General features: G+C 32.2%; 6 protein-coding genes across 6 annotated transcripts; 4 read left to right on the top strand and 2 right to left on the bottom strand. All coding sequences in view use genetic code 12, as the record gives it.

Annotated features, from left to right (window-relative positions):
* Nucleotides 1–8: 8 nt before the first annotated feature.
* DFJ63DRAFT_310235 (tRNA(adenine34) deaminase) lies at nucleotides 9–842 on the bottom strand (the record flags this gene model as incomplete). Its single annotated transcript, XM_064905559.1, has 1 exon — nucleotides 9–842. One exon carries the CDS (start codon nucleotides 840–842, stop codon nucleotides 9–11), a length of 834 nt encoding a protein of 277 aa, XP_064764408.1.
* Nucleotides 843–965: 123 nt separating this feature from the next.
* Nucleotides 966–2,051, top strand: PPE1 (carboxylesterase-mitochondrial 37S ribosomal protein YmS2; the record flags this gene model as incomplete). Its single annotated transcript, XM_064907701.1, has 1 exon — nucleotides 966–2,051. The coding sequence occupies one exon, from the start codon at nucleotides 966–968 to the stop codon at nucleotides 2,049–2,051; it is 1,086 nt and encodes a 361-aa protein (XP_064764407.1).
* Nucleotides 2,052–2,097: 46 nt separating this feature from the next.
* On the bottom strand, nucleotides 2,098–4,239 carry DFJ63DRAFT_283335 (glutamine-dependent NAD(+) synthetase; the record flags this gene model as incomplete). The annotated part of the gene is made up of 1 exon (XM_064904711.1): nucleotides 2,098–4,239. One exon carries the CDS (start codon nucleotides 4,237–4,239, stop codon nucleotides 2,098–2,100), a length of 2,142 nt encoding a protein of 713 aa, XP_064764406.1.
* Nucleotides 4,240–4,962: 723 nt separating this feature from the next.
* DFJ63DRAFT_316292 (uncharacterized protein) lies at nucleotides 4,963–6,366 on the top strand. Its single transcript, XM_064906685.1, has one exon. The coding sequence runs from the start codon at nucleotides 5,051–5,053 to the stop codon at nucleotides 6,248–6,250; it is 1,200 nt and encodes a 399-aa protein (XP_064764405.1). The 5' UTR covers nucleotides 4,963–5,050; the 3' UTR covers nucleotides 6,251–6,366.
* Nucleotides 6,366–9,567, top strand: SMP2 (phosphatidate phosphatase). The gene has a single exon (XM_064909251.1). It carries the CDS (start codon nucleotides 6,553–6,555, stop codon nucleotides 9,103–9,105), a length of 2,553 nt encoding a protein of 850 aa, XP_064764404.1. The 5' UTR covers nucleotides 6,366–6,552; the 3' UTR covers nucleotides 9,106–9,567.
* EMC9 (Emc9p) lies at nucleotides 9,437–11,827 on the top strand (the record flags this gene model as incomplete). The annotated part of the gene is made up of 1 exon (XM_064907700.1): nucleotides 9,437–11,827. The coding sequence occupies one exon, from the start codon at nucleotides 9,437–9,439 to the stop codon at nucleotides 11,825–11,827; it is 2,391 nt and encodes a 796-aa protein (XP_064764403.1).
* Nucleotides 11,828–11,849: the final 22 nt, after the last annotated feature.

The raw sequence follows: 11,849 nt of genomic DNA, 5'->3' as shown, positions 1-11,849 counted from the left end.
TATACTATTTACTCTGGAGTTAGATGTCTTTTCTTATTATTGAATTTTCGAATGGCTTTAGTAAAGTCTATGGTTGAATCATCATTTATATCATAAAATAAATCATAAAACTCATTGAGTTGCTCCTCGTCTATCAATCCCAATTCATCTTCTAAGAATGGAACTTCTTGAAGATTTTTCAAAGAGATTAAATCCTTTAGTCTATAAGCTTTATGTGGGATGGGGGTGATTTCTTGTTCTTTGTTTTCTAATATATCTAGTCGTTGTTCACCATAAAAGTCCACAAACTCTTCTTTGGTCAAATTGAAAAGGTTTGGTGGGTATAGCTTATTTTCGATATCTTTATTCTTCTTGATCTTTGGAACAGGTGCTGATTCATTTTCTTGTATATAGAAGTTCCTTAGTAACTGAATTGCCTCTGTTCTAGCAATACCTCCTATACTCTTATAAGGTTTATCAACTAAGAATGTATCCTTGTGAACAGAAAGAACAGTTCCATTTCCTCCAAATCTATCATTACTACACCCATATATCACTTCACCAATACCAAGCTGTCTTAAGAAAGAAGCACACATAATGCATGGTTCAACAGTGACATACATAATGATATTCAGGAAATCTATATCTTTTGAATGTTCATACAACCGTTTTACGGCAATGAATTCAGCATGTTGTGTACCATTTAATGATGAATTTGTATAATTATAGCCAATGCTTATGATCTTATTCAGTTTCTTGTCCTTTAGTATACATGCTACCGGAGTCTCACTTATCAATAATGCTTTATAACCTATGAAAAGGCTAATGGCCATATCTTCAAAGCTAGTGGTAAGATCCATCATGATTTGCCTAAAATGGCCATATATTCATAAAGATTTAAGTTGTATGATTTTTCATGATAATTTTTTTGTCGCAACCTCTTTTTCTATCACACATTTAACAGTTTGGTTGTTGTCATATATATCATGAGTGATATACAGAAGGCATTACTCAAGAGAATAAAACAGCAAGAGCAGGCCATGGGTCTCTCACTGTTGTCAGAAGAAGCAGATTTTGAAGAAATCGATGAGGAAGATACACCCGCTCATGAAGATGCAATTGAGGATTCTTTCATAATAAAGAAGTTTACAGAATTCAAAACCAACTTCTTTGATGTCATAGAAAGCTACGATCATGAATCATTGATATCCCAGACGTATTTCAAACGTCCTCTGTCGAAAGAATCCCAAATATTTGTTTTGATCCATGGTGCTGGTTCATCATCGATGACATTTGCAAAATTAGCAACAGAATTACATAAACTAGATAAAAGTGTTGGAATATTCATTTATGATTTAAGAGGTCATGGTTATTCATCACCATCAAACGATTTCTCAATTGATTCTTTAGTTGATGATCTCCATAGTGTGTTAACAGAATTCGTCAACAAGCATAATCTACAATCTAATTCGTTATATATTGTTGGGCATTCTTTAGGAGGTGCTGTCATGGCTAAGTTTTTGAGCCAAGAAAGGAAAGACTTGAACGTGAGAGGTGAAGTGATTTTAGATATAGTTGAAGAAACTGCTGTTAAATCATTAATTGCCATGCCACATTTTATTGAAAAGAGACCTAAAGTATTTCAATCGATTTCTAAAGCAATTGAATGGCATATGAATTATTTATTATTCAGTAGAGAGTCCGCAAATTTAAGTATACCTGATTTGTTGAATCCTGATTTAACATGGAAGACGGATTTAGCATTGACTCAACCAGCTTGGGAAGGGTGGTTTGTGGGTTTATCTAAAAACTTTCTTTCTTTTAAGGGTCCAAAGTTATTAATATTATCAGCACATGAAACTCTTGATAAGAATTTAATTATTGGTCAAATGCAAGGTAAATATCAATTGGTTGTCTTTCAAAATAATACTGGTCATTTCATTCATGAGGATTTACCTACTCATGTAGCGCATAGTTTATTAGATTTTGTGAAAAGAAATGAAAATCCTGATAAGTTTATGAAAGATGAATTAGGTATAGTTCCTAAATGGGGTGGTAAAATAAACAAATGAAAAAAAAATTCAAACTTGTATATATAAGTCTATATATAAATAATATCTAATCAACACTGATATTGTTATATTTAATTTCTTTTTCTCTTTCATTGATTTGACTAACAACTTCATCAATTTTCTTACTAGCAAAAGGGAATCTTGGATTAATTAAGAATGGTCTTAAATCAAATCTGTTATCATCAGGAGAATATTGTTCAGCATGATAAGCTGGGGTCATTGTAGTCATCTTATGTCTGTTGATGGCATAGAAGAACCAGAATCGTTTGACCTTTTCAGCCACTTGCTCAGCAGTAAGATTTAAAGGAGGTTGTGACCATTCATGATATAATTTAATAAACATTGCTAAAGGACCACATTTTTCAACTTTTCTTAATCTTCCAAATCTTGATAATTCATCATAAGACATACCCATATCAACTTCATCACTTTGAACATAATTTTCAGTGATTGGTTCTAATTCAGCCGTAGGGGTAGCAGTAATGAATTCATGTAAGATAGGTAATTCAAAATTAATTTCCGCCCATGCAATAAATCTCTTTAAATCAGTCTTGGAAATACCCCCAATTGGATTTATATCAGCAGATGAACAATCATATTTGGTTAAATATCCTCTTAAACATTCATCGACATTGGCACTACCCAATACTAATAATCCACCTGATTTTTTATTTCTCGTCCAAGGTAATAATTGAGCGAATAAATAACTTATTACCATTCTTAATCTTGCTTGAATATTTTGTAATGCTAAATTTTCGGTTTGACTACCACCAAATATCTTAAAGATTGGTCTTTTCCCAGTTGCAACTTCAAATGTGGTTATGACTGCACTTACCAAAGTATCCATATTCATATCAACATGATATGAACCAACTTTTCTAGCTAATTCCTTTGCCCTGTATCTTGTTTCCTTTGATGAGTTTTCAGTACCCATGAAACTAGTGTAAAATAATCTTTCAGCAATTTCTTGTGGTTTGGTTGGAGTAAATTCAGGATCATGAGTTAAAGCTCTTATATCAGCTAAAACTTGTTTATCATTTATTGAATTAACCACCAATCTACACATCAGATGAACAATGACAGCAGTGGCACAAGAATCAATTCCTCCACTTAATGGTAAGAAATATCCTCCTGTTTTTGATCTTCTTAAATAATCCCATAACCAACATGCTGGACCCAATGCTATTTCTTCTTCTGGTAAATGATATCTGATGGCTCTAGTGGCAGTTGGAACGATATGGGGATTGAAAACATTTGAACTTGGTGATAATTCAACGTCACAATGGATTGCTTTGTAAGTATCTCTTCTATTGACAGATTGCATACTGGCTGATTTTTGGTTTCTGTATGATCTTACATCATCAAGATCGATGGTGGCAGAAATAACTTCAACATCTTTTAATGAAAATTGAGATGCTTGAGCTACTACACTTCCATTGACAATAATAGTAGCACAACCATCATAATACAATCTATCCCCATCACAACCTCTTTGATTGGCATATAAATAAACACCACCACATTTCTTGGTAGCTTCTGAGATTAATTCTAATCTAGTATCTAATTTTCTTAATTCATGATGAGAACCACTTGAATTAGTGAATATTTCTACCCCATCAAGACTCATATCAATATGAGGAGATTGAGGAGTGAATAATTCTTCACATGTTTCGCAACCTAATCTAGTTTCTAAAGTTTCAATAACACAATCTCCAAACGTTACTCTTAATTGACCGGTTAATTTAGCAATTGATTTAGGTAATTGATATTCTTCATAATATTTTGGTCTATTCCACGGCGTGAAATATCTCATTTCTCTATAATTACCATCATTAGCTAATGATAATTTTGGTCTAATCAACAAGATTTTTGAATTATATGAGATGACTCTACAATTATACTTGATAGATTTATGAATGATTGGAACCCCAATATCTAATAAGATATCTTGAGTATCAGGATGAGATATAATTTGACCATATATTTCCCATGAATGATCGTATAAGTCATTTTCACCAAAGTGATCTAAACAACCATATCCACAGATTTCTAATTCAGGACCAACTCTTAATGTTGCACCTTGATTCTTTGCTTCACGGATACTTTCAATGATACGATCTCTATTGCCTTCGAAATCCAATGCCCATTGATTAAGATTACAAGTGGCAATTGTTATGTAATGGCCCATGATAACGTTGTAAGCTGATGATGCTGCTGCTGCTGCTGCTGCTTTTATAACTACTCATGACTATGGTTTGACAGCTTAGAAATTTTCGGTAGTCCATTTTTTCCCACCCACTCACCTCTCACAAATGAGGGCCGCCGCTCTTTATTTGGATCGAAGTTTGACTGGCCCCACAAAAGCTAAGCTTAAATGTGTATTGAAAAGTATCTACAAATTTTTTATAATAGATAATTGAGATAAAGCTGATTAAACGGATAAAGAGTCAATCTGGATCCCGCTGGAATGACTATTGAGTATAGCAAATCATATCATTTTAATTTCTATAATTATCCATCCCAATGGTAAGGTATCCACTAGTTTAATTTACCAAGCAATCCATAGTTATAACACGGCATCCCGATTATATTGAAATTAATTGATGATACTCAATCCTATTATAAAACATGGTTTCATTATTCAATTGGTTAAAATCATATTGTAAAATGGTATTTTCCGATTTAAATGGGTCGGGGTTTCCGAAGGAACACATTTTAGTAGAAAAAATGATCATGTGACCCGTTTGATCCCCAAAAAATGATTGGGAGTTGATGTTTTTAAGTGTAATTTGTTCCGTCGGAAGTTATGAAACTTGCTGGGTTGTATACAGGATGCTGATAAGGGCTCTAATTAATGATAACTGGAGAAGTATACCAAACAAGGGTCATAAAGTTATAAATATACCACTAGTTTCTTTTCATTGACTTGTTATTTCAGTTCTAGATTCATACACAAATCATTAAACTAAGTCAATACTAATAATAATAATAATAATAAGATGCATAAAGTAGAGAAATTGGTTGTTACTCCATTAGCTAAAACTCCATTTGGTTGTTCAATTACTTTACCCCATTACGCCAATAATGATCCAAGTAATTTAAATGATGAAGATTTCAAACAATTATATGAAGCTGTTCTTACTTATTTAGTGGTTATTATTCCAGGTCAAGCTGAATTATTACCAAAATCTCAATATGTTTTAACCAAAAGATTTGATCCATCAATTCCAGAACCAAAACCAGAATCTGGTTTTGCTGGTTATGGTCATGGTAAAGAATTTAGACATACTCAATCTGTATTAAGAAAAGATGGTACCTCAGTTAAATCTCAACCTCAAGTTCAAATCTTAGGTCAAGGTGTATTTGAAGCTGATGAACCTGGTAATGAAAATGGTGAAACCATTAGTTTAACTCATCCTTCTCATACTTCTTTCCATCATAAACCTTTAACTCAAGATCAAATCAAAAATGAACATAGAACTAGATTCTATAGATGGCATATAGATAGTGCTTTATATGATTTATCTCCTCCTTTGATCACTACCTTATTAGGTATTAAAGTTCCACCATCGAAACAAACTCAAACTGTTGTTTATGAAGATGGTTCAGGTGATGAATTAGAATTAACTCAAGGGGCAACTTGTTTTGTTAGTGGTGCTATTGCTTATAAGAATTTAAGTGAAGAAGATAAAATCTTTGCTCAAAATACTACTGTTGAATATGCTCCTCATCCATATATTTTTATTTCACCTGCTGGTGCAACTTCTGATGGTTTAACTATGGTTAGTGAATCAAAAGAATTTGCCTTTGATAAATTACCTGAATGGGAAGAATCAAAGGTTAAAAAATTACCAATGTTATGGACTAATCCAGTCACTAAGGAACAACATTTACAATTACATGGTTGTTGTTTATATAAATTGCATACAAAACAAGCTGATGGTACGGTAAAAACCTTGGAATTAAAAGATGCTCGTGAAAAGGCTCATCAATTAATGAGACCATCAATTAGTCCAAAAGAAGTTTTACCCCATGCTTGGAGTCAAGGTGATTTAGTCATCTTCTACAATAGAGGTGTTTGGCATTCAGTTACTGGTGAATTCAAAGGACTTGGATCGGATGGTCAAGATGAAAGAAGATTAATGCATCAATGTAACATTGCCAGTGGTCAAGATCCTGTCTATGTTGCTTCAGCTTAAGCTTAGTATACCTTTTCATCTCTCTTATTTGATATTAATTCTATATTTATATACATACTCGTGTTTAGGAAAAATTTATGTTAAATGAAAGGTAATTAAATTAATTTTATTTGAAAGCATCTAGCTGTAATATCTAAATTATATATATGCCTATACGAGATGGTTTTATGCAGGAATCTCTTTTCTATTTTTAAACCTTGGTACGCGCAAAAAGTCGTATATACATATATATCAGTGGTGGCCATTTATTCTATACTTCTGCTCATAATCCTTTTGATATCTAACTGACTTCATCTCCTACAATGCAATACGTTGGTAAAGTGGGTGGCTACGTCTATAATCAATGGAGTTCATTGAATCCCGCCACTTTATCGGGAGCCATTGATATTATAGTGGTTGAACATCCGGATGGATCAATGCATTGTTCACCGTGGCATATTAGATTTGGGAAATTCCAAATCATTAAACCATCTCAAAAGAAGATTGATCTATATGTGAATGATATCAAAACTGATTTACCCATGAAATTGGGGGATGGTGGTGAAGCATTCTTTGTGTTTGAAACTGAAAATGGTGATATATTATCTCAATCAGTATTAACTTCTCCAGTTATATCACCTGTTAATTCTCCAGGTGGTTCGCCAATGAGTTCACCGGGTTATACTTATGATCTTAATAAATCAGAACCTGATTTATTGGATTTGAATGCTGGAAGTAACTATGTGGAGGATAAAATAAGATTAAGTGATTCTACTCCTATGACACCTATACGATCAAGAACTGGTACTCCAACTCCAACTCCAGCATTACAATCAAAGATTGCGTTTGAAAAGGCAAGAAAGATTACCAAAAAGTTGAATATTCCTTCTAAAATCGATATTAATGGTGATATGGTGTTAGATATGGATGGTTATAAACCAAATTCTCAAAAAAATATTGATGATTCAGATGAATTATTTAAAAAAATCTTCTTAGAAGAAATCAAAGATTCAACTAATTTCACTGATGATGTTGAAAATATGGAATTAGGTTCATGGGATGAATATATTAGTAAAGATGAAAATGGTAATATTAGGATTTTAAATAAAAATAGTGAACTTAATCTTGAAGATGATTTGGAAAATACAGAAGGTTTAATGGATGATGGTGTTTCCAGTATCAATACAACTTTACCAAGTATTAATACTGAAGATCTGGAACTCACTGATTCAAAGACTTATTTTAAAACTCTTAGATTAACATCAGAACAATTACAACAAATGAAGTTGCATTATGGAGAAAATCAATTAAAGTTTAAATTAAGTGAAGGAAACTCACAAGTAATTGCTCAATTATACTTATGGAAATCGACTACTCCAATTGTGATATCGGATATAGATGGTACAATCACCAAATCAGATGCCTTAGGTCATGTATTGAATTTATTTGGTAAAGATTGGACTCATCAAGGTGTTGCCACTTTATTTAGTGATATCACCTGCAATGGATATAATATAATGTATTTAACTGCTAGATCGGTTGGTCAAGCAGATAATACCCGTCAATACTTGGCTGGTATTTCCCAAGATGGAGGAATCAAATTACCTAAAGGTCCAGTGATTTTAAGTCCTGATAGAACAATGGCTGCGTTGAGAAGAGAAGTTATATTGAAAAAGCCGGAAGTTTTCAAAATGGCATGTTTGAGAGATATAAGGAGTCTTTATTTCCATTCCGATGATGTCAATGTTTCAGATCAAGATAGTGATCGAACTCCATTTTATGCTGGGTTTGGTAATAGAATTACTGATGCTATCAGTTATAGATCTGTTAAAATTCCATCTCATAGAATTTTCACAATTAATCCAAATGGTGAAGTACATATGGAACTTTTGGAATTAGCAGGTTATAAATCATCATATTTACATATAGGAGAATTAGTTGATCATTTCTTCCCACCTATAAAACAAGTTCCAATGGAAGCATATTGGAATGATGATCAATTCAATGATTATATAAATTTTAAACAAGCATATGATGCCAATCATCAAGGTGGTGATGGATCTCCAATTGGATCCCCAAGAGCTCCAGGGTCGCCCAGAAGTCTTAATGAAGAAGCTTTCATGAATTTCCGACCAGCAGATGAAAAATTTAATGATGTTAATTATTGGAGAGAGCCAATTAACTTTAGTGATATTAGTGATGATGATGATACTGATGAACAAGATATTCCCGATGCCCCTAAATCACCATCTTTAATGTCTATGAAATCTTTCACAGCTGAACCAACACCTGAATTATTAGATGCTACAATTTCTAGTAGAACTAGAAGTAGGTCAGCTTCACGAGGAGTACCTGCCGAAAGACCAACATCAGTTTCATCTTTCACTTTGCCACTTCAAAATTTTATGAAGTTTGGAGGCGGTGGAAATGACACTAATGATGAAGATGATGATGCAGATTATGCCGATGTTGTATTGGATAGGAGACCAACTGTGGAAGATACCACTGCTAGCGATAGTTTTGCTAGTAATAATGAAGAACTTGATGATGATGACGATGATGATGAAGACTATACAGATTATGAAGATGACTATGATGAAGATGAAGAAGAAGGGGAAGAAGACGATGATGAAGAGGAAAACGACGATGAAGATGATGACTACGATGAAGATGAAGAAGATGAAGAAGAGGCTGAAGAAGGAGATGAAGTAGAAGACTTTGATGAAGAAGAGGATTTGGATGAAGGTGATGGATTACCGGAAGAAATAAAGGAGACATCGGCAGTGCCTCCGAAAGAACTAGAATCGCATGAAAATCCCCATATTATAACTGCAAAAGAATTTAACACCCTTAATATTGATGACCAGACCTATTAAAGTAGCATATCATCGTTTACATACATAGTTTAATACAAAGAATAATCTATAAATACCACCATTAATTAATATATCTAATTGTTAACGCGTTATAAAAGAATCGAAATTTGCACCTAAAAAAATCCTGAGTCGTGTGCGATCAAACTTGTCTGAAAAAATCGAAAATTTTTGTAACAATAAAGAATCACCACAGATACTTTGAATTTCACATAACCAACTTTGATTCACCTGATTTCATATCATCTTAAATCTGATCTATATAGCGATTCCCAGTTAAATAAGATTCAAAAGAGAGTTTTTGAATGATCCTGGAGGGAAGTGTTCTATTACTATGCAACAACATCTGGCGTTAAATCCACATCAGTTGAATCATCAACCTCAGAATGTTGCGAATAGGTCATCTTTAAATAATTATAGTTCAAGCTCGAGTCGGAACTTCAGGCTTGATAAGAATGATGATTATGGTCATGAAAATAGTCATCAACATCATCGTCGATTATACCTGTCCAATCCATTCACATCTGCATCCACCTTCTTTCAAAATTCATCATTAGGAGATATCATTTCATTAATCTTCATTCTTTTATCATTACCACAAGCAGTATCTTTATGTTTAATAGTGATTTATATCGTCTTGGGATCTAATTTTAGAGGTGGTAGATTCATTATTGAATTCTTATTACTTCAAGAAATCCCTCAACCAGTAATAGCTGATTATAAAGATCTTAATCTAACCTTTTCATGGCATTTGGCTATAAGTCCAATCATATTCTTTTCCTTGAATTATGTGGTTCATAAGAAAAGTTATTTCAACTATATAATCATTTTATCAAAATCTATCATTTCAAGTCAATTAATAGGAACTTCATCCATAAGTTATATAAATACCATTAGTAATAAAAGAATGACAACAAAGGTTCAATATGATGACACCAAAAGGCTATTTAATAAACATCTCGTCAATTCAATCATTTGCTTTCTAGTGATAAGTTACTTCAATTATTTAATCAACTGGTTGAACTTATCATTTAAATTCATCAAATTCTACAATACCAATGTTGGTTATATCAATAATTCAACATTTCCTCAAGTAAGTAGTAAACTATACATCATCCTATGCATTCATATTATAACATCCACCTTTTATAAAAAATCACCAGTTGTACAAAGTTCAATTCCAAATATCACTGATAATGAAAATTCTCTGCAAACAAATCTTCAACATGATGGAGTACCTCATGGAAGATTGGTTGAAGTTAATTTAAAAAATACAATTCCATCCCTTTCAAATATCCAGCCTTCATCAAATTCTGTTGCTGGTAAAAATTTCGATAATTACATTATATCACCTTTCTATAATAAGTTAACTATTTTAAAACAAAGATTACTTAGTAATAATTCAAGTTCAAATATTATCACTAATCCAGGTAAAGGAGGTATTCCTGTCGTCAATATTAATGCTATCAGTTTCGATAACAACATTAACGGTACAGTTCAAATTTCTAATACTTCGGGTTCAAAATCATCTAATGTAACATCTTCAACTACCACTACTTCAAGTACAACTACAACTTCAACATCATTAACGACCACTACTATAGCTAATAATGTAACCACTGTCGAGTCTACTCTCGGAGTACAACCGTTTTGGTCTATATTGGCAGCAAGTAAAGCTATATGGAGAAATCCTAATTTATTTAATGGTGAACATACGAGACGTAAGAACTACTTGGATGATATACCGTCGTCTATCAAGCCATTTAATATCGTCATGTCGGTTGTATTAATTGATGATTCTAATATTGTATTTAAATTACTCAAAAAATCAGATACTATTAATATAAATGATTTAAGTGTTAATATTAATAATGTTTCCTGGTCCTTTTATAAATTCTCATTCGAAAATGATGAAACACATTTAATAATCTATGGATTATCTCCTGCTTTTCAATATGAAATTGATTTAATCTATAAAGAAGATCAAGTGGTACAACGGTTTTTGATAACCACTGAAAGTATAAATAATGATGATGAAAACGATAGTGATAGATTGATATTACAAAATGAGGCAGCTTCATTAACTACTTCACAAATTTCCTTGATTTCTACGTTAAGAAACTTAAATTCGTTAAAGTCAAAGTATAAAAAGTTCAAAAAAGATGAGCATAAAAGATTACTTGATTTAAAAGCTAGTATTGATGGTCTTAAGAATAAAATTGCCAAATATAACAAATCTGCTGGTAATAATGAAACCAGAGTCTTGGGCAAGATAAAAGGGTTGGAACATTCAGTAATTCAATTAGAAGCTGAAATTGAACAATTAAATACTAAGATTATTGATTTAACCTCTGAAGAAGGGAAAATTAAGAAAGATTTTAAAATTCAAGAGCAAGATTATATTAAACAGATTTCATTATTAGAAAAAGAATATGAAAATTATCTTGAACGAGTTAAGATTGAGAAATTAAAAATCAAATCTTCTGCGAATGATATTCAAGTATTAAGTGTTAAGAAACGGAAACTTGAAACCAAACATCAAGGAAGAGCAGATGAGGTCAAAGCTTTAAATAATGAATTAAAAGGGATTAAAAGAAATGATATTTTACTAAAATTCACTAAACGTATCAAGAAAATTAATGAGAAGTTTGAAACTATCTTACCAAAAGTTTTATCAGAAACTCAAGCTTTACGAGATGAATGTAATCAAGTATTAAATACATAAAAAAAGGTAATTAAAAAAGAAA

This window comes from Scheffersomyces coipomensis (genome assembly GCF_036884675.1).
Source record: "Scheffersomyces coipomensis strain NRRL Y-17651 chromosome Unknown DFJ63scaffold_1, whole genome shotgun sequence".
NCBI lineage: Eukaryota > Fungi > Ascomycota > Pichiomycetes > Serinales > Debaryomycetaceae > Scheffersomyces > Scheffersomyces coipomensis.
This window is presented reverse-complemented; position numbering and strand designations above follow the sequence as displayed.